Here is a 26,620-nt window from a genome sequence, read left to right on the forward strand (position 1 = left end):
TATGTCAGTGGGAGGACAGTGGCAAACTGTGGTTTGTGACTACTATGATTACCTATTGTAGCTAATTCAATGCCGAAATTCTGTTACTGATTTTTGGGGGGGAAATTAGAGTTTTAATCACTTAATAATTCCTAAACAAAATTGATGTCAGGTCCCCTGAGTGGCGCAGCGGTCTAAGGCACTGCATCTCAGTGCTAGAGGCGTCAGTCACTACAGACCCTGGTTCGATCCCGAGCTGTATCACAACTGGCCGTGATCGGGAGTCCCATAGGGCGGCGCACAGTTGGCCCAGCTTCGTCCGGATTAGGGGAGGGTTTGGCTGGGGTAGGCCATCATTTTAAAATTAGAATTTGTTTTTAATTGACTTGCCTAGTTGAATTAATAAATAAAAACATCTGCAAAACACTACAATTAACTTCTGTTACTTCTGTGAACTTTCATTATCCTCCACGAGGGAGAGAAATTAGAACATTTCTGAGACATGGGTTTTTGGTAACAAAATTACAAGGCACAAAGCAAGGTTTCTTAAACTTACTGAAGGCAAATAATGTATCCCCAACTAAATACAAGTGTTGATTTTAGTTGACAGGAGTCTTTACTTCAACATTGTGTTTCTAATATTTTAAATAAAATACATATTTAAGTAAAGTGTCATCTCTGCATTACACAAGCCTCCTTTTATGATTTCTAGAAATGTTTGCAAATGTATTGAAAATGAAATACAGAAATATCTCCGTTTATATGACTATTCACACCCTTGAGTCAATACATGTTAGAATCACCTTTGGCAGCGATTACAACTGCACACCTGGATTGTACAACATTTACACATTGCTCTTTTTAAAATTCTTAAATCTGGTTGTTGCTCATTTCTAGACAGACATTTTCAAGGTTTGCCATTAATTTTCAAGCAGATTTAAGTCAACTGTAACTAGGCCACTCAGGAACATTTGGTGTCGTCTTGGTAAGCAACTCCAGTGTATATTTAGCCTTGTGTTTTAGGTTATTGCCCTGCTGAAAGGTACATTTGTCTGTTGGAAAGCAGACTGATCAAAGTTTTCCTCAAGGATGTTGCCTGTGCTTAGCTCTATTCCATTTATTTTTATCCAAAGAAAAAACCTCCCTTGTCCTTGCTGATGACAAGCATACCCATAACATGATGCAGCCACCACCAGACTTGAAAATATGTGGAGTGGTTACTCCTTGATGTGTTGTGTTCGATTTGCCCCCCAAACATAACGCTTTGTATTCAGGACATAAAGTTAATTTCTATGCCACATTTTTTGCTGTTTTTTTTATTTATTGCAAACAGGATGCATGTTTTGAAATAATTTTATTCCATACAAGCTTTCTTTTCACTCTGTCATTTAGGTTAGTATTGTTGAGTAACTACAATGTTGTTGATCAATCCTCAGTTTTCTCCTATCACAGCCATTAAACTCTAACTGTTTTAATAAAGTCACCATTGGCCTCAGTGAAATCCAAGAGCGGTTTCCAGGGTCTGTATGAGTTAGCAAGGACGCCTGTATCTTTGTACCGACTGGGTGTATTGCTACACTATCCAAAGTGTAATTAATTGACCTCACCATGCTCAAAGGGATATTCATTGTCTGCTTTTATTTTATTTTTACCCATCTACCAATAGGTGCCCTTCTTTGTGAGGCATTGGAAAACCTCCCTGTTTTTTTGGTTGAACCTGTGTTAGAAATTCACTGCTTGACTGAGGGACCTTACAATTATTTGTATGTGTGGGGTACAGAGATCAGGTAGTCATTCAAAAATCATGTTAAACACTATTATGGCACACAGAGTGAGTCCATGCAACTTATGTGACTTGTTAATCACCTTTTTACTCCTGAACTTATTTAGGCTTATCATGACGCTGGGTTTGAATACTTATTGCAGTGTTTCCCAAACTCTGTTCACGGGACTCCATGGGGTGCACGTTTTGTTTTTTGCCCGAGCACTACACAGACAATTCAAATAATCAAATCTTAAAGTTTAGTTGATTATTTTAATCAGCTGTGTAGTACTGGGGGCAAAACCAAAACGTGCACCCTTTGGGTTCCCGAGGACTGAGTTTGGAAACACTAACTTATTGACTCAAGACATTTCAGCTTTTCCTTTTGAATTAATTTGTAAAAATGTTGAAAAACATAATTCCACTTTCACGAAATGGGGTATTGTGTGTAGGTCAGTGACACAAAATCTAAATGTAATCCATTTTAAATTCAGGTTGTAACACAACAAAATGTGGAACAATTCAGAAGGTGTGAATTCTTTCTGAAGGCACTGTAGTTTGCCCGTCAACTCTTATGACCAAGTATGAGCCTTGCCAAGTTTGCTACTCCACACATTTATAAGAGACATGACATAAAATATCTAATTTCTAGCTTTGCAGCACACTCTGCATCTTTCATTAATAGGAGAACAGTAGACTTGAAGTGCGTGAGAGAATGTCTGTCTTGCGTGTGTGGGCGGGATCTGTGACACTCGGACCTGACACAGTCGTTTCATAACCATCTGAAGGAACCGTTTCGGACCTGCCCTGAGACTGTATGTAGGCTTTTGTATGTGAGTGAGGTGAGAGAAAGGGGCAGAGAGACCATGCTCTGTGTGTCTATTGGGTTAGCCTGTTCAAGGGAAGGCACAGCCTGAGTGGCAATGGCCAGTTATGTAACTTAGGTCTTATGTAATTGGCCAGCTCGCTCACGCTCTCTCTGTCTCTCGCTCACACACATAAATACACACACACACACAAGCTCCTTTTACTCTTTTTTCTCTGACTCTTTGAGAATGCAAGCTTTAGAGGAGGCAGAGTAAAGTGATGACAGTTTATCATTTACTGTATTGTTCTATTGCAAGCACTTCTCTGTCTTAGATGACTAAAGTGAAAATGAAACCATGTGATAACGATCTACTTGCTGATGTGATTTATGTTATCATGCTTTTGTTGTCTTTCCACATTTTCGTTCTATTTTCCAACCCCCAACAAGACAGCCCACTTCACAACAATAAACTCCGCACATTTTGCCAAGCTTAAAGAGAGTTCGCCAAAATTACATATATGTTTCCTTACCCTGAATTGGCCTAGGTCACCTACCCCTTTAAATGGGGTCTCTGCTTTGTTGTTTGACATAATGGCTAAGGGGTGTGTACTCTATTTGATTGCAGGTACCCCAAGTGAGGATGTGTAGGTAATGCTCTGTGGGACGCCATGTCTGAAGAATCGATCTCAGGAAGTGACCTGGACCCCAGCGTTAACAGTGAAGAGGAGGATCTGGAAGAGGAGGAGATTGATGATGAGGGTGACAACGATGGGGATGATGAAGATGATGCAGTCGGTGAGTGGCGGGGGGGAAGGTGTCAACTCCGTAGATTTGCCTCTAGTTTACTACTCACAATTAATACCACAATTAATACATTCTAAAAGTCATTCTAATTCACTTTAAATACTATATCTGTTAAAGGTAGAGTAGGTGATACATAAAGTAAACAGCACTTGTCCACTGTTGTGCTGCAGCTAACACGTTGCAGCAGAGCGAACCGTACCCATCCACATTGGCAGATACTCTGTGCGAGTGCATCTTCTTGCATTGCGCTCAATATTCTCAGTTCATCCTGCTGCTCAGGGCAACGTCATATCGCGGAGTCTGTTTTAAAATGGTTGTACAGCAGTCTGACGCAAAACATCTTTATTTAAAATGTGAACTTATGTAGTCAACCAATCAATTACACAGAGAACGTGTCCCCAATGGCACCCCATTCCCTACTTTTGACCAGGCCTATGGTACCTGGTCAAAAGTAGTGCACTACAGAGGGAATAGAGTGCCATTTGGGACACACAACAGTCAGGTAGTGAGCCAGGCACTTGGAGAGAGTCTTCGGAGCCACCGTGTCCCACATTGTTACAGACGGACTAGTGTCAGCAACATGTTAGAACAGACAGAACCACAGGCAGAAGAATGCAGGTTCTGATGAATGCTGCTGGAATGAAACTTCCATCCTGGAGCTGCCTGCATCTGCTCTGAGGAACGCCTCCAAACTATGTGTTCAATGCCAAGAATGTGAGAGGCTTCCAGGGGTAAGGAACACCAGGCAAGGCCCCACTAACTCTCACAGCCTGGCTGCCTAGAAGGATGGGAGGGAGACTAATGAAGACACTGGATGCATCCCAAATGGCACCCTATTCTCTTTCTAGTGCTGTACCTTTGACCAGGGCCCTAAGGGCTCTTGTAAAAAGTAGTGCACTATTAAGGAAATAGGGTTCCATTTGGGACGCAAACACTGTATGTAACATGTCTTACTGGGGTCATACAGTAATAGCAATGAATGAACCATAGAGAAAATGATTATTTGGCTCATTAAAGAATACAAGAGTTAGGATTTAAGGACGATTTCCAAGACACATCATTAAGCCTGATCTTGGAATGTTGTTCAATTGAGATTCTCCATTGAAAGTACCCCAGAAACTGATCAACCAATGCTTCTGTAAGGGAAAGGGGGATATCTAGTCAGTTGTACAACTGAATGCATTCAACACCATTCAATAGTGTCCAAGGGGGATTGGAGAAAGTTCCCAACAAACAATGCTTTCCCAAAAGGGTTTGTCTATTTCTCTAACCCTATTGGCCAGTTTCCCAGACACTGATTTAATAATTAGTTGACTGATTGATGTCATTCTCTGCTCCTCTGTCCCACAGAGCGGCCAGAGAGTGGCCATGGCAGTACAGAGATGGAGACCCAGGGAGGGAGGGACTCCCCCTCAGCTACCTCACCCTCGGAAGAGCCTACCTCTGGGCCCCCGTCTCAGCCTGCCTCCAGGCCTTCCTCCCAGCCCAACTCGAGACCTGCGTCTCGCTCCAAGCCCCCGTCTGGCGATGGCTCCCAGCCCCCATCCCGTCCTGAGAGCCCCAGTCAGGACAACCCCTCTGTGGACAAAAAGCCCGCCTCCAGGCCTTCCTCTCAGCCCAACTCGAGACCTGCGTCTCGCTCCCAGCCCCCGTCCCGTCCTGAGAGCCCCAGCCAGGACATCCCCCCTGCGGGCAAAAATAAAAAACCAAGGGCCTCCAAGGCTTCAAAGTCCCGGGCCCCTTCGTCCGGTCCTGAGAGCCCCAGCCAGGACAAGACCTCTGTGGGCAAAAAGAAGAAACCAAGGGCCTCCAAGGCTTCAAAGTCCCAAGCCCCTTCGTCTGGTCCTGAGAGCCCCAGCCAGAACAAGCCCTCTGCGGGCAAAAAGAAGAAACCGAGGGTCTCCAAGTCTAAGGACCCTAAGCCTGCTAAGACCTCTAAACCAGCACACATGAGGAAGAACATCAGGTATTTGTTTGATAGGGCAGTGCCAATGTATAATGCACCCTCTTCTAACCTATCCCCCTCTTTTCCTCTGAACCTTCCTCCTTTCCTCTGACCCCTCCTCCTTTCCTCTGGCCCTTCCTCCTTTCCTCTGACCCATCCTCCTTTCCTCTGGCCCTTCCTCCTTTCCTCTGACCCGTCCTCCTTTCCTCTGACCCGTCCTCCTTTCCTCTGGCCCGTCCTCCTTTCCTCTGACCCGTCCTCCTTTCCTCTGACCCGTCCTTCTTTCTTCTGACCCGTCCTCCTCTCTTCTGACCCGCCCCCCCTCCTTCCTCCTCTCTTTTGACCAGCTCCCCTGTCCTCTGACCTGCCGTCCTCCTCTCCTCTGACCCGCTCCTCCGTCCTCCTCTGACCCGCCCCCCTCCGTCCTCCTCTCTTCTGACCCGCCCCCCTCCGTCCTCCTCTCCTCTGACCCGCTCCCCTCCGTCCTCCTCTCTTCTGACCCGCTCCCCCGTCCTCCTCTGACCCGCCCCCCCCCTCCGTCCTCCTCTCTTCTGACCCGCCCCCCGTCCTCCTCTCTTCTGACCTGCCCCCCTCCGTCCTCCTCTCTTCTGACCCGCACCGCCGTCCTCCTCTGACCCGCCCCCCTCTGTCCTCCCCTCTTCTGACCCGCTCCCCTGTCCTCCTCTGACCCGCCCCCCTCCGTCCTCCTCTCTTCTGACCCGCCCCCTTCCATACTCCTCTCTTCTGACCCTCTCCCCTGTCCTCCTCTGACCCGCCCCCCTCCGTCCTCCTCTCTTTTGACCCGCCCCCCTCCGTCCTCCTCTCTTCTGACCCGCCCCCCTCCATACTCCTCTCTTCTGACCCTCTCCCCTGTCCTCCTCTGACCCGCTCCCCTGTCCTCCTCTGATCCGCCCCCCTCCGTCCTCCTCTCTTCTGACCCGCCCCCTTCCATACTCCTCTCTTCTGACCCTCTCCCCTGTCCTCCTCTGACCCGCCCCCCTCCGTCCTCCTCTCTTTTGACCCACCCCCTCCGTCCTCCTCTCTTCTGACCCGCCCCCCTCCATACTCCTCTCTTCTGACCCTCTCCCCTGTCCTCCTCTGACCCGCCCCCCTCCGTCCTCCTCTCTTTTGACCCGCCCCCCTCCGTCCTCCTCTCTTCTGACCCGCCCCCCTCCATACTCCTCTCTTCTGACCCTCTCTGCTGTCCTCCTCTGACCTGCCCCCCTCCGTCCTCCTCTCTTCTGACCCGCCCCCCTCCGTCCTCCTCTCTTTTGACCCTCCCCCCTCCGTCCTCCTCCCTTCTGACCCGCCCCCCTCCGTCCTCCTCTCTTCTGACCCGCTCCCCCGTCCTCCACTGACCCGCCCCCCTCCGTCCTCCTCTCTTTTGACCCGCCCCCCTCCGTCCTCCTCTGACCCGCCCCCCTCCGTCCTCCTCTCTTTTGACCCTCCGTCCTTCTCCCTTCTGACCCGCCCCCCTCCGTCCTCCTCTCTTCTGACCCGCTCCCCCGTCCTTCTCTGACCCGCCCCCCTCGTCCTCTTTTGACCCGCCCCCCTCCGTCCTCCTCCCTTCTGACCCGCCCCCCTCCGTCCTCCTCTCTTCTGACCCGCTCCCCCGTCCTCCTCTGACCCGCCCGCCTCCGTCCTCTTCTGACCCACCCCCCTCCGTCCTCCTCTGTTCTGACCCGCCCCCCCTCCGTCCTCTCTTCTGACCCTCTCCCCCGTCCTCCTCTGACCCACCCCCCTCCGTCCTCCTCTCTTTTGACCCGCTCCCCCGTCCTCTTCTGACCCGCTCCCCCGTCCTCTTCTGACCCGCCCCCCTCCGTCCTCTTCTGACCCACCCCCCTCCGTCCTCCTGTCTTCTGACCCGCCCCCCTCCGTCCTCCTCTGCTCTGACCCGCCCCCCTCCGTCCTCCTCTGTTCTGACCCGCCCCCCCTCCGTCCTCTCTTCTGACCCTCTCCCCCGTCCTCCTCTGACCCACCCCCCTCTGTCCTCCTCTCTTTTGACCCGCTCCCCCGTCCTCCTCTGTCCCGCCCCCCTCTGTCCTCTCTTCTGACCCGCCCCCCTGCGTCCTCCTCTCTTCTGACCCGCCCCCCTGCGTCCTCCTCTCTTCTGACCCGCCCCCCTGCGTCCTTCTCTCTTCTGACGCGCCCCCTCCGTCCTCCACTCTTCTGACCCGCCCCCCTCCGTCCTCCTCTCTTCTGACCCTCCGTCCTCCTCTCTTCTGACCCGCCCCCCTCCGTCCTCCTCTCTTCTGACTTGCCGTCCTCCTGTCTTCTGACCCGCCCCCCTCCGTCCTCCTCTGTTCTGACCCGCCTCCCCCTTCTCCTCTGACCCGTCCTCCTCTCTTCTGACCCGCCCCCCTGCGTCCTCCTCTCTTCTGACCCGCCCCCCTGCGTCCTCCTCTCTTCTGACCCGCCCCCCTCCGTCCTCCTCTCTTCTGACCCCCCGTCCTCCTCTCTTCTGACCCGCCCCCCTCCGTCCTCCACTCTTCTGACCCGCCCCCCTCCGTCCTCCTCTCTTCTGACCCTCTGTCCTCTGTCCTCCTCTCTTCTGACCCTCCGTCCTCCTCTCTTCTGACCCGCCCCCCTCCGTCCTCCTCTCTTCTGACCCGCCCCCTCCGTCCTCCTCTCTTCTGACCCGCTGTCCTCCTTCTCCTCTGACCCGTTCCCCTCTCCTCTGACCCGTCCCCCTCTACTTTCCCCCTCCCTTCTGATCCATCCTCATCCTCTCCTCTGACCCGTCCTCCTCCTCCTCTAACCCGTCCTCTTCTCCTCTAACCTGTCCTCCTCTCCTTTAACCTGTCCACTGTCCTCATCTACTTTAACCAGTCTTCTGTGCTCTCGTCTAACAAGTCCTCCTCTCCTCTAACCTGTCCTCCTCTCCTCCGAACAGGAAGCTGCTAAAGGAGCACCAGATGGAAGCAGTAACCAAGGCAGCCCAGCAGGAGGAGTTAGAGAGGCTGAGGCGTCTGGAGCAGCAGAGGAAGGACTATACAGCACCACCTGTCACAGATTGTCCTCCCCCAGGTGAGAGTTCTACCCCAAACCACCTTCTGGACAAAGAAAATACATTTGGGGGGGGGGGGCTTCAATGGAGATGCGCTTGCGAGAGATCTCTGCTTATTTCAGCAGAAGAGTGGGGGAAGGGTGGGGGCCAGTGAATGTGACAGTCAATGTGTGTAGGACTAAGAGAGAAAGTAACCAAACCGAATCGTGCAATTTAGACAAATTTGTTGCGGCCTGTCTTTGCTGTATAAAATCGGTGTAAAGAATCTAGCTAGCTACAGTAGCCAACTAGCTAGCTAAAGTAGCAAGGCTAATTAAGGCTATTTTGAGGCGTCCTTGTCTACAACAACTATTGATATGAAACGACCTACTTGTTGGTTGATCATTGTAGCCTACGCCTTCTTATTTAGCCAACTTCATTTGGTTATTTAAATTCCATTTACCATTGATTAGAAATCTCCCACTTCACTTGCTACACATGGAGCCACTGACTGTAGCGCCACTTCTACCGGTGCCTCTTTTTTATGGGGTGCACTCAAACTGTTTTATTAAAATTTAGATGGGGCAGAGGTATGTGTGGGGTTGTGATTATGAATGTCTAGATAGCTAGCAAGAAGCTGCAATGTGGGGAATTGTAGGTGGCACTTTTCAGCTAGTTTTATCTTGTTCCATGTTTTGACTCATGTCACGTCTATGCTAATACGGCAAAAATTCACTAGCTAGCTAACCAACAACTATAACGATATATTTGAGACAACAAGTGCTCATTGTGCAAATGTATTTGGGTTTTCAGTAAACATTGGAGACTAAATGTAGTTGGTATATTGTCAACAATCTTAGCCAACCCCGTCTGTTTTGCCCCATAGTTGTGCTTATGTCGGTTTTCTTGCGAAACAACCAACCCACCTATGTCAAATAGATAATTTTAGTACATTTTAGACAAAGCCCCCGCAAAAAATGTAATAATTTTTGATGTACTGTGCTCATCCCTTCTCTTTCGATCTTTCACTTATACCCTTACTACACTGCTCGCGTCACAAAATAAATGTAGGAATCTATGTTATTCAATTATTGCACCCACACTGCTCGCATGGGTGATTGAAAGACGAACTGTTGCCGGTTGTTGTGGTAATACTATGAAAGTTTAGATGCCAGTCACCATATAAGTTAAATTATGAAAAGGCCTGGAAGGAGGAGAGATGACTCGAAACGATTCGGTTTACCGTTTTTTTTATGTGTGGATCAATTGTTGGAGTAGAGGACCTTGTGCATTTCACGTAAAATAACAACCTAATGTTTATATCCCAGGACAAATTGGCTAAAAACGGCAAGCTAGCTAAATAGGACAAATTAAGCTAGCAAGTGCAAGCTAAATTGCCATAAATGTTTAATGCTTTTCGACCTGTCCCCAAATTAATATCATTGGTTCAAAGTTTGTTTTGATATTTTAACCTGCGTGTCGTGATCACGTTTGGTGTAGGGGGGACAAAATAAATGTATGCACGACGGCGCACGATGGCGCACGTGCGCAGCAGGATTGGGTTCCGTGTTACCCGTATCCTGCTCTGCCTGCCTGCCTGCCTGCCTGCCTGCCTGCCTGCCTGCCTGCCTGTCTGTGTCTCTCTCTCTTTCTTTCTCTCATTGTTCTCAGTGCATTTCCCTCTCTCCTCCCATAGAATCGGTGTTGAGGCCTGGGGAGGAGGAGTGTCAAGGTCAGGGGTCGTTAGAGGCTGCTTTCCTAGCCAGGCAGGACGTCATCTGCCTGGACAGCAGTGACAGTAGTGAGGAGGAGGAGAAGCAGGAGGATGTCAAGCCACCAGCTATCCCCATTATCAGACTGGCTATCAGACCTGCTGTCAGACCTGCTATCAGAGACGGTAAGGCTGTAGGAGGACTGCTCAAACAAAGGGAACAACCACAACTCTCTGGCTGTGTCCCAAATTGAACCCTGAGACTCTATGCACTTGTGGAGATCTGAGACTATTCGATTAGTGTACATAGTCTTTGGGGAAGTTACACCATATTATCTATCAGAAGGTAAGGCGGTGCTATTAACATATTTCTTAGACCTGTCCAATCCTTTCAGATCTCTAGAAGGGAAAAGAACGTTATAGGTAGAACCTTGAAGTTATAACGTTCCTTGGTTGGACTAACAGGAATATATATACACAGTAATTGGTTAGCTGTCAGGTTACGAACGCTTAATGGCATGAACTATGAATATCAATTTTCCTGCTCGGAACTAATGATGCCTGCTGTCTTCCAGGACCACAGTGGAAATAAGTGTGTTATTTTGATGTTTTTAACTGTGTCGTTGTTTACCCGAATAATAAATACATCTAATCGATCAAATTCCTCCCAGACGTGATCGAGCTGAGCTCTGGGGATGACGACGCCCTGCAGATCAGCAGTGAGTCGGCCAATGAGGACGAGGACGAAGGTGTGGGGGGCACGGCGGAGAGCAGCGGCGCGCATATCAACGACTCGCTCAACCAACCAGATGCCCAGGGGAGGGTTCTAGTTAATATCAACCACCCCGCAGAGGAAGAAGACCTGTTCCTCGCCCCACAGCTGGCCCGGGCCGTCAAACCTCACCAGGTACGTTAACTAATGCACGCGCGCACACGCATACACACACACACTGCAGCACCCTGCAGAGGAAGAAGACCTGTTCCTCGCCCCACAACTGGCCCAGGCCGTCAAACTTCACCAGTTACTTTAACTAATGCACGCACACACACACACACACACACACACGCATACACACACACACTGCAGCACCCTGCAGAGGAAGAAGACCTGTTCCTCGCCCCACAACTGGCCCAGGCCGTCAAACTTCACCAGTTACTTTAACTAATGCACGCACACACACACACACACACACACACACACAAACTTCAGAGGAGGAAGAACTGTTCCTCGTTCCACAGCTGGCCCGGGCCATCAAACCTCACCAGTTACGTTAACTAGCTCACGCACACACACGAACACACAAGCGCACCCACACACAGACTGCAGCACCCCACAGAGGAGAAAGACCTGTATCTCACCCCACAACTGGCACGTGACGTCAAACCTCACCAGGTACACTAACTCACTAACACTGCATGCGTTATTTAATTGAGTTCATTCTCTCTTCCTCCATCCCTCATCTCCTTCTCACTCCTTCCCCCCACTTACCTCCCCCTTTCTCGCTCCATCTCTTTCCTCCCCCTTATTTCCTACCTCTCTCCCTCCCTCCCCAGGTTGGTGGGATCCGGTTCCTCTATGATAACCTGGTGGAGTCTCTGGAGCGCTATAAGGGCAGCAGCGGGTTTGGCTGTATCTTGGCCCACAGCATGGGTCTGGGCAAGACCCTGCAGGTCATCTCCTTTATAGACATCCTGCTCAGACACACCGGGGCCCACACCGTACTGGCCATCGTCCCTGTGAGTAGACTGTTAAGGAGATGATGAGTGTGTCTCGCTCTCTTCTCTTGCTTTCTGTCTCTATTCTCCCATTGCTCTCTGTTCATCTCCCCTGTGTGTCGCTGTGTGTGTCTGTCTGTCTGTGAGCACAGCTGTGTCTTTATCTCTCTCTTTCTCCCCAGGTGAACACCCTTCAGAACTGGCTGGCGGAGTTTAACCTGTGGCTTCCCACCCAAGAGGCCCTTCCCCCTGATAGTGACCCTGCCATCGTCACAGGACGCACCTTCAGAGTCCACATCCTCAATGACGAGCACAAGTATGTGACATTTTATATAGTTAAGCTGACTAACACACTGCACTGTGTCAATTGTATACTGCCATGTGTGTGTGTTCTGCCGTGTGTGTGTGTGTTCTGCCGTGTGTGTGTGTGTTCTGCCGTGTGTGTGTGTGTGTGTTCTGCCGCGTGTGTGTGTGTGTTCTGCCGCGTGTGTGTGTGTGTTCTGCCGCGTGTGTGTGTGTGTTCTGCCGCGTGTGTGTGTGTGTTCTGCCGCGTGTGTGTTCTGCCGCGTGTGTGTGTGCTGCCGCGTGTGTGTGTGCTGCCGTGTGTGTGTGTGCTGCCGTGTGTGTGTGTGCTGCCGTGTGTGTGTGTGTGCTGCCGTGTGTGTGTGTGTGCTGCCGTGTGTGTGTTCTGCCGTGTGTGTGTGTGTGTTCTGCCGCGTGTGTGTGTGTGTGATCTGCCGCGTGTGTGTGTTCTGGCTCGTGTGCGTTCTGCCGTGTGTTCTACCGTGTGTGTGTGTGATCTGCTGCGTGTGTGTTGCCGTGATCTGCCGCGTGTGTGTGTGTGATCTGCCGCGTGTGTGTGTGATCTGCCGCGTGTGTGTGTGATCTGCCGCATGTGTGTGTGTGTGATCTGCCGTGTGTGTGTGTGTGATCTGCCGCGTGTGTGTGATCTGCCGCGTGTGTGTGATCTGCCGCATGTGTGTGTGTGTGATCTGCCGCATGTGTGTGTGTGTTCTGCCGCGTGCGAGTGTGTGTGTGTGTGTGTTCTGCCGCGTGCGTGTGTGTGTTCTGCCGCGTGCGTGTGTGTGTTCTGCCGTGTGTGTGGGGTCTGCCATGTGTGTGTGTGTTCTGCCGCGTGTGTGTTGCCGTGTGTGTGTGTACGCGTGCGTACTACCGTGTGTGTGTTGCCGTGTGTGCTGCCGCCGTTTGTGTACTGCCGTGTGTAAGGTATAGCCATGAGGTACTTAATGACAGCCCTGACGTGTGTACGGTATAGCCATGAGGTACTTAATGACAGCCCTGACGTGTGTACGGTATAGCCATGAGGTACTTAATGACAGCCCTGACGTGTGTACGGTATAGCCATGGGGTACTTAATGACAGCCCTGACGTGTGTACGGTATAGCCATGAGGTACTTAATGACAGCCCTGACATGTGTACGGTATAGCCATGAGGTACTTAATGACAGCCCTGAGGTGTGTACGGTATAGCCATGAGGTACTTAATGACAGCCCTGACGTGTGTACGGTATAGCCATGAGGTACTTAATGACAGCCCTGACGTGTGTACGGTATAGCCATGAGGTACTTAATGACAGCTCTGACGTGTGCCTGTGTGCGAGAGCATGTGTACGTAACACTGCTTACGTATGATTGTGTGTGCCCTACAGAACCACGGTGGCTCGGGCTAAGGTAGTGGAGGACTGGTCCAGGGATGGAGGTGTCCTCCTGATGGGGTATGAGATGTACCGCCTGCTGTCCCTGAAGAAGAGCTTTGTGACAGGCAGGAAGAGGAAGTCCAAGAAGCCCCAGGGACCCGTCATCATCGACCTGGACGAAGAGGAGAGGCAGCAGGAGCTCATGAAAGGTAAGGGGTCAGTGGTTAGAGGTCGCTGCAGGGCCCACTATAGGTGTTCTGGGGCCGGAGTAGTAGTAGTTTCAAATTAGGAGTGCTGATCTAGGATCAGGTCCCACATGTCCAGCTAATATTATTTATTGTGATCCTAAAATGCAAAACTGACTCTGAGAAGCTTTATCAAATCAAATCAAATTTTATTTGTCACATACACATGGTTAGCAGATGTTAATGCGAGTGTAGCGAAATGCTTGTGCTTCTAGTTCCGACAATGCAGTAATAACCAACAAGTAATCTAGCTAACAATTCCAAAACTACTACCTTTATAGACACAAGTGTAAGGGGATAAAGAATATGTACATAAAGATATATGAATGAGTGATGGTACAGAGCGGCATAGGCAAGATACAGTAGATGGTATTGAGTACAGTATATACGTATGAGATCTGAGTATGTAAACAAAGTGGCATAGTTAAAGTGGCTAGTGATACATGTATTACATAAAGATGCAGTAGATGATATAGAGTACAGTATATATGTATACATATGAGATGAATAATGTAGGGTATGTAAACATTATATTAGGTAGCATTGTTTAAATTGGCTAGTGATATATTTTACATCATTTCCCATCAATTCCCATTATTAAAGTGGTTGGAGTTGAGTCAGTGTGTTGGCAGCAGCCACTCAATGTTAGTGGTGGCTGTTTAACAGTCTGATGGCCTTGAGATAGAAGCTGTTTTTCAGTCTCTCGGTCCCAGCTTTGATGCACCTGTACTGACCTCGCCTTCTGGATGATAGCGGGGTGAACAGGCAGTGGCTCGGGTGGTTGTTGTCCTTGATGATCTTTATGGCCTTCCTGTGACATCGGGTGGTGTAGGTGTCCTGGAGGGCAGGTAGTTTGCCCCCGGTGATGCGTTGTGCAGACCTCACTACCCTCTGGAGAGCCTTACGGTTGTGGGCGGAGCAGTTACCGTGCCAGGCGGTGATACAGCCCGACAGGATGCTCTCGATTGTGCATCTGTAGAAGTTTGTGAGTGCTTTTGGTGACAAGCCAAATTTCTTCAGCCTCCTGAGGTTGAAAAGGCGCTGCTGCGCCTGTTTCCTGAAGTCCACAATCATCTCCTTAGTTTTGTTGACGTTGAGTGTGAGGTTGTTTTCCTGACCCCACACTCCGAGGGCCTTCACCTCCTCCCTGTAGGCCGTCTCGTCGTTGTTGGTAATCAAGCCTACCACTGTTGTGTCGTCCGCAAACTTGATGATTGAGTTGGAGGCGTGCGTGGCCACACAGTCGTGGGTGAACAGGGAGTACAGGAGAGGGCTCAGAACGCACCCTTGTGGGGCCCCAGTGTTGAGGATCAGCGGGGTGGAGATGTTGTTGCCTACCCTCACCACCTGGGGGCGGCCCGTCAGGAAGTCCAGTACCCAGTTGCACAGGGCGGGGTCAAGACCCAGGGTCTCGAGCTTGATGACGAGCTTGGAGGGCACTATGGTGTTAAATGCCAAGCTGTAGTCGATGAACAGCATTCTCACATAGGTATTCCTCTTGTTCAGATGGGTTAGGGCAGTGTGCAGTGTGGTTGAGATTGCATCGTCTGTGGACCTATTTGGGCGGTAAGCAAATTGGAGTGGGTCTAGGGTGTCAGGTAGGGTGGAGGTGATATGGTCCTTGACTAGTCTCTCAAAGCACTTCATGATGACGGAAGTGAGTGCTACGGGGCGGTAGTCGTTTAGCTCAGTTACCTTAGCTTTCTTGGGAACAGGAACAATGGTGGCCCTCTTGAAGCATGTGGGAACAACAGACTGTCATAGGGATTGATTGAATATGTCCGTAAACACACCAGCCAGCTGGTCTGCACATGCTCTGAGTGCGCGGCTGGGGATGCCGTCTGGGCCTGCAGCCTTGCGAGGGTTAACACATTTACATTTTTTCCTCACGTCGGCTGCAGTGAAGGAGAGTCCGCATGTTTTGGTTGCAGGCCGTGTCAGTGGCACTGTATTGTCCTCAAAGCGGGCAAAAAAGTTATTTAGTCTGCCTGGGAGCAAGACATCCTGGTCCGTGACGGGGCTGGTTTTCTTTTTGTAATCCGTGATTGACTGTAGACCCTGCCACATACCTCTTGTGTCTGAGCCGTTGAATTGAGATTCTACTTTGTCTCTATACTGAAGCTTAGCTTGTTTGATTGCCTTGCGGAGGGAATAGCTACACTGTTTGTATTCGGTCATGTTTCCGGTCACCTTGCCCTGATTAAAAGCAGTGGTTCGCGCTTTCAGTTTCACGCGAATGCGGCCATCAATCCACGGTTTCTGGTTTGGGAATGTTTTAATCGTTGCTATGGGAACGACATCTTCAACGCACGTTCTAATGAACTCGCTCACCGAATCAGCGTATTCGTCAATGTTGTTGTTTGATGCAATACGAAACATATCCCAGTCCACGTGATGGAAGCAGTCTTGGAGTGTGGAATCAGATTGGTCTGACCAGCGTTGAACAGACCTCGGCGCGGGAGCTTCTTGTTTTAGTTTCTGTCTGTAGGCAGGGATCAACAAAATGGAGTCGTGGTCAGCTTTTCCGAAAGGAGAGCGGGGCAGGGCCTTATATGCGTCGCGGAAGTTAGAATAGCAATGATCCAAGGTTTTTCCAGCCCTGGTTGCGCAATCGATATGCTGATACAATTTAGGGAGTCTTGTTTTCAGATTAGCCTTGTTAAAATCCCCAGCTACAATGAATGCAGCCACAGGATATATGGATTCCAGTTTGCAAAGAGTCAAATAAAGTTTGTTCAGAGCCATCGATGTGTCTGCTTGGGGGGGAATATATACGGCTGTGATTGAATATGAGATAATGTATCACCAATATAATGATACAATACTGTAGGCTGACAGCAGTTCACTAGACACTGGGTGAGTAATGCCTTGTAAAAAAACACCATAAATGACCATATTAAAATGTCAAGGCTGATGAATTGCAATGACATTCTACTACTAATAATAGATCAGAGAACGTTATTATTTTATCCATTCATCATCATTTATGTTATTAGTTATGTTATGTTACTCTTTTTTTCTCACACACCTACAAACAGACACACACATTCTCCTACCTTGTGTTTTACTCTCTCACTCCTCCTCCTTCTAGGTATGGAGAAGGCCCTTGCCAGGCCCGGTCCAGACGTGGTGATCTGTGATGAGGGCCACCGCATTAAGAACTGCCATGCCAGCACCTCGCAGGCCCTGAAGAACATCCGCTCCAGGCGACGTGTGGTCCTCACAGGATACCCCCTGCAGAACAACCTGATAGAGTACTGGTGCATGGTGGACTTTGTCAGGCCTGATTTCCTGGGCACCAGGCAGGAGTTCAGTAACATGTTCGAGAGGCCCATTCTGAACGGGCAGTGTGTGGACAGCACGCCGCAGGATGCCAGGGTGATGAGATATCGAAGTCACGTCCTCCATAGTCTGCTGGAGGGCTTCGTCCAGAGGTGAGAGCAGAGAAGACTATTTTTTTATTTATTCACCTACCTCTCCTCACCTTTTGCTTTTTATATCGCTCTTTCTGTCTCTCTCTTTCTCGATTTCTCTATCCTCTCTCAGTCAAATATGGTTTCTCATCCTAAATCAACCCCTCACTCTTAGCCCCTACTCTCTCCTATAGATCTGTGAAGGATTGGTTAGGTGTATATGCAGTCTGATAATAATCTGTGTCTGTCCCAGGCGAGGCCACGACGTACTGCGGGACCAGCTCCCCTCCAAGGAAGAGCATGTGATCATGGTGCGCCTGTCACCCCTGCAGAGGGCCCTTTACACTGAGTTTATGAACCGCTTCAGAGAGGCAGGCAACAGCGGCTGGCTGGGCCTTAACCCACTCAAGGCCTTCTGCGTCTGCTGCAAGGTGAGGCTGAGATTGCTGTACTGGTGCTGTGGAATTAGACGGAGACAGACAGGCAGGCAGGCAGGCATACCACAGACCACTCAAACTCAACTCTGGACCTCAAAGTCAGTTCCACTGCATTTTTTCAAATCAAATCAAAGTTTATTTGTCACGTGCGCTGAATACAACAGGTGTAAACCTTAATGCAAATAGTCCAGGTAACCACCTGTTCAGGAGTCTTATGGCTTGGGGGTAAAAACTGTTGAGAAGCCTTTTTTTCCTAGACTTGGCACTCCGGTACCGCTTGCCATGTGGTAGTACAGAGAACAGTCTATGACTGGGGAGGCTGGGGTCTTTGATTTTTAGGGCCTTCCTCTGACACCGCCTGGTGTAGAGGTCCTGGATGGCAGGCAGCTTTGCCCCAGTGATGTACTGGGCCGTACGCACTACCCTCTGAAGTGCCTTGCGGTCGGAGGCCAAGCAATTGCCGTACCAGGCAGTGATGCAACCGGTCAGGATGCTCTCGATGTTGCAGCTGTAGAACCTTTTGAGGATCTCAGGACCCATGCCAAATCTTTTTAGTTTCCTGAGGGGGAATAGGCTTTGTCGTGCCCTCTTCACGACTGTCTTGGTGTTTTTGGACCAATCTAATTTGTTGAGGAATTTGAAGCTCTCAACCTGCTCCAATACAGCCCTGTCGATGAGAATGGGGACGTGCTCGGTGCTCCTTTTCCTGTAGTCCACAATCATCTCCTTAGTCTTGGTTACATTGAGGGATAGGTTGTTATTCTGGCAGCCAGGTCTCTGCCCTCCCTATATGCTGTCTCGTCGTTGTCGGTGATCAGGCCTACCACTATTGTGTCGTCAGCAAACTTAATGATGGTGTTGGAGTCGTGCCTGGCCATGCAGTCGTGGGTGAACAAGGAGTACAGGAGGGGACTGAGCACGCACCCCTGGGGAGCTCTAGTGTTGAGGATCAGCATTGCAGATGCTACCTACCCTCACCACCTGGGGACGGCCTGTCAGGAAATCCAGGATCCAGTTGCAGAGGGAGGTGTTTAGTCCCAGGATCCTTAGCTTGGTGATGAGCTTTGAGGGTACTATGGTGTTGAACGCTGAGCTGTAGTCAATGAACAGCATTCTCACATAGGTGTTCCTTTTGTCCAGGTGGGAAAGGGCAGTGTGGAGTGCAATAGAGATTGCGTCATCTGTGGATCTATTTGGGCGGTATGCAAATTGGAGTGGGTCTAGGGTTTCTGGGATAATGGTGTTGATGTGAGCCATTACCAGCCTTTCAAAGCACTTCATGGCTACGGACGTGAGTGCTACGGGTCTGTAGTTATTTAGGCAGTTTGCCTTTGTTCTTGGGCACAGGGACTATGGTGGTATGCATGAAGCATGTTGGTATTACAGACTCAATCAGGTACATGTTGAAAATGTCAGTGAGGACACCTGCCAGTTGGTCAGCACATGCTCGGAGCACATGTCCTGGTAATCCGTCTGGCCCCACAGCCTTGTGTATGTTGACCTGTTTAAAGGTCTTACTCACGTCGTCGGCTACGGAGAGCGTGATCACACAGTCGCCTGGAACAGCTGATGCTCTCATGCATGCCTCAGTGTTGCTTGCCTTGAAGCGAGCATATAAGTGATTTAGCTCGTCTGGGAGGCTCGTGTCACTGGGCAGCTCGCGGCTGTGCTTCCCTTTGTAGTCTGTCATAGTTTGCAAGCCCTGCCACATCCGATGAGCGTCTGAGCCGGTGTAGTATGATTCAATCTTAGCCCTGTATTGACGCTTTGCCTGTTTGATGGTTTGTCGCAGGGCATAGCGGGATTTCCAGGTTAGAGTCCCGCAATCTTGAAAGCGGCAGCTTTACCCTTTAGCTCAGTGCGAATGTTGCCTGTAATCCATGGCTTCTGGTTGGGGTATGTGCGTACAGTCACTGTGGGGACGACGTCCTCAATGCACTTATTGATAAAGCCAGTGACTGATGTGGTCTATTCCTCAATGTCATCGGAAGAATCCCGGAACATGTTCCAGTCTGTGATAGCAAAGCAGTCCTGTAGTTTAGCATCTGCTTCATCTGACCATTTTTTCATAGACCGAGTCACTGGTGCTTCCTGCTTTAATTGTTGCTTGTAAGCAGGAATCAGGAGGATAGAGTTGTGGTCGGATTTACCAAATGGAGGGCGAGGGAGAGCTTTGTACGCGTCTCTGTGTGTGGAGTACAGGTGATCTAGAATTTTTTTTCCTCTGGTTGCACATTTAACATGCTGATTGAGATTTGGTAGAACTGATTTAAGTCTCCCTGCATTAAAGTCTCCGGCCACTAGGAGCGCCGCCTCTGGGTGAGTGGTTTCCTGTTTGCTTATTTCCTTATACAGCTGACTGAGTGCAGTCTTAGTGCCAGCATCTGTCTGTGGTGGTAAATTAACAGCCACGAAAAGTATAGCTGAGAACTCTCTAGGCAAGTAGTGTGGCCTGCAGTTTATCACAATATACTCAACTTCAGGCGAGCAAAATCTTGAGACTTCCTTAGATTTCGTGCACCAGCTGTTGTTTACAAATAAGAGACTGATTTAGTGGGTGCAATTAATTATCAGGTAGAACAGAAAACCAGCAGGCTGCGGACCTCATAGGGTAAGAGTTGAATACCTCTGCAATAGACCATAGTGACGATAGGGTACTGCTGTGGGTTAGTTAGTATAGCCAGGAATTACACCCCGATCTTAACCTGGAATCAGTAACATTATTAAAGTCAGTCCATTGATGTGTGCGTAGATCTGGAACCACCCTGACGTGCTGTACGAGACCCTTCAGAAGGAGAACCTAGCCAACGAGCAGGACCTAGACCTGGATGACATCACGGCGGCCTCCAACCCTCGCTGCCCCGGCGCCAGCCTGAAGGCCAAAGTTGCCGACTCAGCCAACAGCCGGATCAACGTCGCCCTGCCCCCACTCAACCCCATCCAGGAGAGAGCCAATCAAGTCATCACCTACGAATGGGTACGTAACGCCACTCTCTCAACCCACAGGCTAGCATGGGTACGTATCACCACAACACCACTCTCTACCCACAGGCAGGCTGGGAACTTGTTAGATACTTCTCCTATGTTAGCCTGGGTCCTATTCATTAGTAAGAAAACGGGCCGAAACGGGTAGAAACCTATAGCCTCACCTACCTGAGTTTGTCCAATAAGAAATGCTTGTTTTCATGTTCAGTTGCAAAGCATTTTGCTGCGGTGTGCACTAATGAATACAACCCTGGTTAAACCAGACTGAATGCTGTTCTCATTATTGCATGAATTTCCACTGTAAGGATTCTGAAGTTATATTGTAAAACCTAGGGATGTAACGATTCACCAATACGCATCGTTCCCCGGATTAAATGTTTAAGATATGAGCGCATTGGTACACGGGACCCCAAACCGATCCAAATGTAGCATTCATCGGTCAGAAAACCAATTCAAACGTTACGAATCGCCTGTTCATAATTTTTTGGGGCTGCTCAAATAACTTTCTACCTTCAGAAAATACCTAATCTTTTGTGACCACTGCTTCATCTTCTTAAGGGTTGAAGTAAGCATGCCGTTATGTTGACAGTCATTGATCTACACGTCATTTTGCATGCCAAACAACCCCAGGCAATATTAGTAGCCAAGTCAAACTGCATGCTGTGCGCCCATCTGACACATCTACGTGTCACAGGATAGCATTCAAATGTTTGTAAAATTGCTTGCACAATCTTAGTCTTGATTAGTTGAGTGACAACCAGTGTAATTTGATAGGTCATTTTTATATAATGCGCTTTGAAAATGGTGATTTACCTGAATAAAAGTAGCTTAAGCTACTGCCGGAGACACAACTCATCTGGCTGTACATGCTGATCAGGGTTTACATTACATTTTATTTCCATTGTTCAGGTTCACCATCAGCAATAATTATGCAAGTTTTACTTGAAGCAATCAGTATATGGTCATTTGTAGATATACAGGGTAAAGTTGATCATTTCATAACGAGGACAGCAGTCACTTTCGACCCGCACTACACGGTCGAAGCGCCAGAAGAAGAGAATCTCACTAACCATTCGATTATTAGATGGGGGTGGAATCCAAAGTTGTGCTATATATTCATTGGCTATGTCATAGCTAATTTTACAGATAAATGTTGGTACATTACTTGCTGAAACACTTTTAATCTGCAAAAATGACATTCATTCATGGGTGATGGTGGGGGGAGACAAAAAGCAAACATTGCCCCCCAGCTGGTAGTGTGTTGGTAGATGCCAAGTTTCCCTTATGGCTCAGCTCAGGTGCCTACATCCACCATATACACTACCGTTCAAAAGTTTGGGGTCAGTTAGAAATGTCCTTGTTTTTAAAAGAAAAAAATAAAATAATTGTCCATTGAAATAACATCAAATTGATCAGAAATACAGTGTTGACATTGTTAATGTTGTAAATGACTATTGTTTTTTTTTATGGAATATCTACATAATGAGCCTCTGTACACCTGTCAGCAACCATCACTCCTGTGTTCCAATGGCACTTTGTGATAGCTAATCCAAGTTTATAATTTTAAAAGGATAATTGATCATTAATTAGATAACCCTTTTTCAATTATGTTAGCACCTGTTCTGATTAAAGAAGCAATACAATTGGCCTTCTTTAGACTAGTTGAGTATCTGGAGCATCAGCATTTTGTGGGTTCAATTACAGGCTCAAAATGGCCAGAAACAAATGACTTTTTTCTGAAACTCATCAGTCTATTCTTGTTCTGAGAAACTGACACCTCACAAGTCCTCAACTGACAGCTTCATTAAATAGTACCCGCAAAACACCAGTCTCAACTTCAACAGTGAAGAGGCGACTCCAGGATGCAAAGTTCCAGTGTCTGTGTTATTTTGCCCATCTTAATCTTTTATTTTTATTGACCAGTCTGAGATATGGCTTTTTCTTTGCAACTCTGCCGAGAAGGCCAGCATCCCGGAGTTGCCTCTTCACTGTTGACGTTGAGACTGATGTTTTGTGGGTACTATTTATTGATGCTGCCAGTTGAGGACTTGCGAGGCGTCATTTTCTCAAACTAGACACTTTAATGTACTTGTCCTCTTGCTCAGTTGTGCACTGGGGCCTCCCACTCTTTCTATTCTGGTTAGAGCCAGTTTGCGCTGTTCCACGAAGGGAGCATTGTACGAGATCTTCAGTGTCTTGACAATTTCTCGCATGGAATAGCCTTCATTTCTCAGAACTAACAAAACGTGCCATTGGAACACAGGAGTGATGGTTGCTGATAGGTGTACAGAGGCTCATTATGTAGATATTCCATAAAAAAATCAATAGTCATTTACAACATTAATAATGTCTACACTGTATTTCTGATCAATTTGATGTTATTTTAATGGACCAAAAATGTGCTTTTCTTTAAAAAAAAATACAAAAATAAAAACTTCTAAGTGACCCCAAACTTTTGAACAGTATGGTGGATGTAGGCACCTGAGCTGAGCCACAAGGGAACCTGGGCACCACTACCAGTTGGGGGCAATGTTTGCTTTTTGAATGTGTTTATGAAACAAATGTTAGTGCATCGCATTGAACCTAATCTTTTCAAACAAAAAAGTATCGTTCCTGTATCCTATCAGAGCCCATGTATCGAATCATCTTGAAAGGGAAAGATGCACATCTCTAGTAAAACCTAAGATGTCCTCGTTTGTGTGAAAGAATGACCTTCATTCACCCATCTCCTGTCCTGTATCTCTGTCACTCCAGGCCAAGGACATCATGAACAACTACCAGACTGGGGTTCTGGAGAACTCTGCCAAGATGCTGCTGCTCTTCCACCTGATTGACGAGAGTGTGAGCAGAGGAGACAAGATCCTGGTCTTCAGGTTGGACCTCTCTTTATGTTTGACATGGAACACTTCATCCAAGTCATACTTAGACTTTATTGTCCTTAGAGAGACTGGAAATGTGTGTTTTTGCTTTTCACCTCAAAGTATCCATGTGATACTAACTGACTTGAATGTATTTTTAATGTGTGTGTGTTTGACGTATGTCCATCAGTCAGAGCTTGTCCACCCTGACGGTCATTGAAGGCTTCCTGTCCAGACGGCCGTTGCCAGCAGGCCGAGTCTCCCCTGACAACCAAGGCCAGAACCAGACCTGGGTCCGCAACATCAACTACTACAGTGAGTCATCATCCACACAAACACACACACATGGCACAACCCTGTTCCCATGGCAACCACTACTACCCAGACCCTGTCATCATTATTTCCATGGCAACCCTTTGACTCTTCATTTGTGCTAGCTCAGCTGTGATTTGAACCCAGATCCCACTAATGTACTCTGTTGTTCCAGACTATTAGACTAGTTAGCTTGTTTTCACAGCATCCTTGTCCTGTGGAATATTTTGGCTTCAATCCGCTAACTGAACAAATCTACTCTCACTTATGGTCTCTAATCTCAATCAGTCTTTCAGTGATTCCTCATATCCTATATAGGGATGCACAATATATCGGTGAACATAACGGAATCGGCCGATAGTAGCTAAAAATGCCAACATCGGTATCGGCCCGATGTCTAGTTTAACGCCGATGTAAAAACCGGTGTCAAAGCTACCGTGCATACCTATATAACGTAGGTACATGATGTAATGATTTGTAACATTTTGCGCTACACGTGCAGCACAGCATTCCTAACCTAGCCCACACAAAGTCTGCTGTGTGGATCGAGCAGTCATTTGAAAGAGTAAGAAAATTTCAGCACGACAACTCAAAGGTGAAAATCCATTAAAGCCAAGATAATGGAATTCATTGCCCTTGACAATCAACCTTTCACTGTCGTGGGTGATGTTGGCTTTCACCGACTGGTCGAACACCGGTACACACTACCAAGTGCTCTATTTTTCAGATGTTGCCCTATCGGAGTTACACAGTAATAGCGTCACTGCTATTAGCTTCATGACATACATACTATTCAACTCCGTTTGGGTCTTTGCGTGTCATAAAAGAGACAGTAGCACTGTCAAAGCTGTACAAAATAGTCTACAAACACAGGCCACGAACGATGTGTTTACAATACCACGTTGGTAATAAAGAATCATTTGTTGGACCGCAACTTCTGGGGTAGCTAGCTTTAGCTTGGTACCTCGCTAGCAGAAACTGAAGAATACGAGTGATTGTGTAATAACTACGTAAAAGATTTATGAACGCGTTAAATTATTATGTGACGTGCAGTCATATTCAGGTCCTGATTGGTCAACAAGCTTAGTTGACACGTCAAATAGTGTTATTTGTGTATCTTTTTTGACATGCAAAGAACCATACGCCATTCCATAGAAATCCTGGTTTCGGAATGAAACGACTGAATAAATTAACAATGAAACAGCACAGCAAGTAAGTGAAAGAAATAGGTTTTGATTATGTTTTACTGGTAATGGGGACATATGTAAATGTAATCAAAATAACTTGTGTGTGTGTGACCTTTATTTAACTAGGCAAGTCAGTTAAGAACAAATTCTTATTTACAATGACGGCCTGGACGACCCTAGGCCAATTGTGTGCTGCAGTATGGTACTCCCAATCACGGCCGGATGTAATACATCCTGGATTTGAACCAGGGACTGCTGTTACGCCTCTTGCACTGAGATGCAGTGCCTTAGACCGTCTGTGTCCGTGTGTGTGTTAACTATTTAACTGTATTAGAGGGCTTAAAAGGCAGCTAAAATGTTAAATATCGGTATCGTATTGGGGGTTTTTTGGCAAGGAAAATATCGGATATCGGTATCGACCAAAAATGTCATAGCGGTGCATCACTATCCTATTTCCTCGCCTCCTTCTCAACTGTCTTGTACGGAAAGGTCCAGGGCCTCCATCAGATCTTCTTCTCCAATGGGTTTGGAAATGGAGGCAATAAGAGACAATGTGAGAAATTCATGAAAGATGAATTAAGAAATAGCCATGCTTTTTCTCAGCCATCTCTGGGTTAATTATTTAAATCTACTGCCCCCTACTGGATTGGCTACCACACTACACTAGATAGTGTATGTGTCCCAAATGGTACCATATTCCCTAAATAGTGCACTACTTTTGGCCAGACCCCTATATGAGCCCTGTTCAAAAGTAGTGCACTACATAGGGAATAGAGTACCATTTGGGACATCACCTATTTGTCTGGAATCGCCCCATGATGCTTATGTAGTGAATGTGTCGGTTGTCTCCCCCAGGGTTGGATGGGAGTACGTCTGCCTCCGAGAGAGAGAAACTCATCAACCAGTTCAACGATCCAGAGAACACCTCCACATGGGTCTTCCTCTTGTCAACAAGGTAATAGACTGTACAGACACACTGATACACACACATAGAAATGTAAGTGAAATTGCTGTGGTCTGATGAGCTCTGCCACTTCTAGTAATTATATTTATGTGCTTATATATTCTTCACTCAAATACACAACAAACGCTGTGTTTACACAGGCAGCCCAATTCTGATAATTTTTTTCACTATTTGGTCTTTTGAACAATCAGATCAACTCTTTTGCCTATAATTGGACAAAATATCAGAATTGGGCTGCCTGTGAAAACGCAGCCATATACACTCAATTAGACACACCCGTGCACACAAAGATATTTATTCACACACATTGGATATATTCTCCCTCCCTTTTACATACACTTTGATCAGCCATTCACTTACACAAACACACTTGCGCATGTTGTTAATAAGCCTGGGTTGTGACTTGCAGGGCGGGCTGCTTGGGAGTGAACCTAATCGGGGCCAACCGGGTGGTGGTATTTGACGCGTCATGGAACCCGTGTCACGATGCCCAGGCGGTGTGTCGGGTGTACCGCTACGGCCAGAAGAAGCGCTGCCACATCTACCGCCTGGTCTGTGACTTCACCCTGGAGAAGAAGATCTACGACCGGCAGGTCTCCAAGCAGGGCATGTCTGGTAAGAGAGAGGGAGGGAGGGAGGTTGGGAGGGAGAGAGAGTGGGGGGGGGGGGTGACGGTGATGATGCTCCTGTGTGTGTGACAGGGCATGTCTGGTAAGAGAGTGTAGTGTGTGTGTGGTTAAATATATTGAATGTGGGATGGCATGATATTGAAGTTGAAATGCAAATGGCGGCATAGTACAGGGGAATATCAGTGGTCAGTAACACACTGTGATTGGCTATGTCCAGTGGT

General features: G+C 48.1%; 1 protein-coding gene across 1 annotated transcript in view; it reads left to right on the top strand.

Annotated features, from left to right (window-relative positions):
- The window catches only part of LOC110529021 (helicase ARIP4), a 34,199-nt gene that overhangs the window by 1,742 nt on the left and 5,837 nt on the right, over positions 1-26,620 (top strand). Inside the window, exons 2-16 of the mRNA XM_090241805.1 lie at positions 3,175-3,344; positions 4,704-5,319; positions 8,192-8,325; positions 9,981-10,181; positions 10,667-10,902; positions 11,550-11,732; positions 11,894-12,027; positions 13,382-13,578; positions 16,706-17,048; positions 17,281-17,458; positions 20,217-20,441; positions 23,204-23,322; positions 23,498-23,622; positions 25,662-25,761; positions 26,180-26,385. Coding sequence (XP_090097931.1) covers positions 3,218-3,344; positions 4,704-5,319; positions 8,192-8,325; positions 9,981-10,181; positions 10,667-10,902; positions 11,550-11,732; positions 11,894-12,027; positions 13,382-13,578; positions 16,706-17,048; positions 17,281-17,458; positions 20,217-20,441; positions 23,204-23,322; positions 23,498-23,622; positions 25,662-25,761; positions 26,180-26,385 — 3,124 coding nt within the window. The 5' untranslated portion in view covers positions 3,175-3,217. The remainder of the gene's footprint in view (positions 1-3,174; positions 3,345-4,703; positions 5,320-8,191; positions 8,326-9,980; positions 10,182-10,666; positions 10,903-11,549; positions 11,733-11,893; positions 12,028-13,381; positions 13,579-16,705; positions 17,049-17,280; positions 17,459-20,216; positions 20,442-23,203; positions 23,323-23,497; positions 23,623-25,661; positions 25,762-26,179; positions 26,386-26,620) is intronic.

The sequence above is a fragment of the Oncorhynchus mykiss genome, chromosome 7, assembly GCF_057628025.1.
Source record: "Oncorhynchus mykiss isolate SJ-2025 chromosome 7, ASM5762802v1, whole genome shotgun sequence".
Taxonomy (NCBI): domain Eukaryota; kingdom Metazoa; phylum Chordata; class Actinopteri; order Salmoniformes; family Salmonidae; genus Oncorhynchus; species Oncorhynchus mykiss.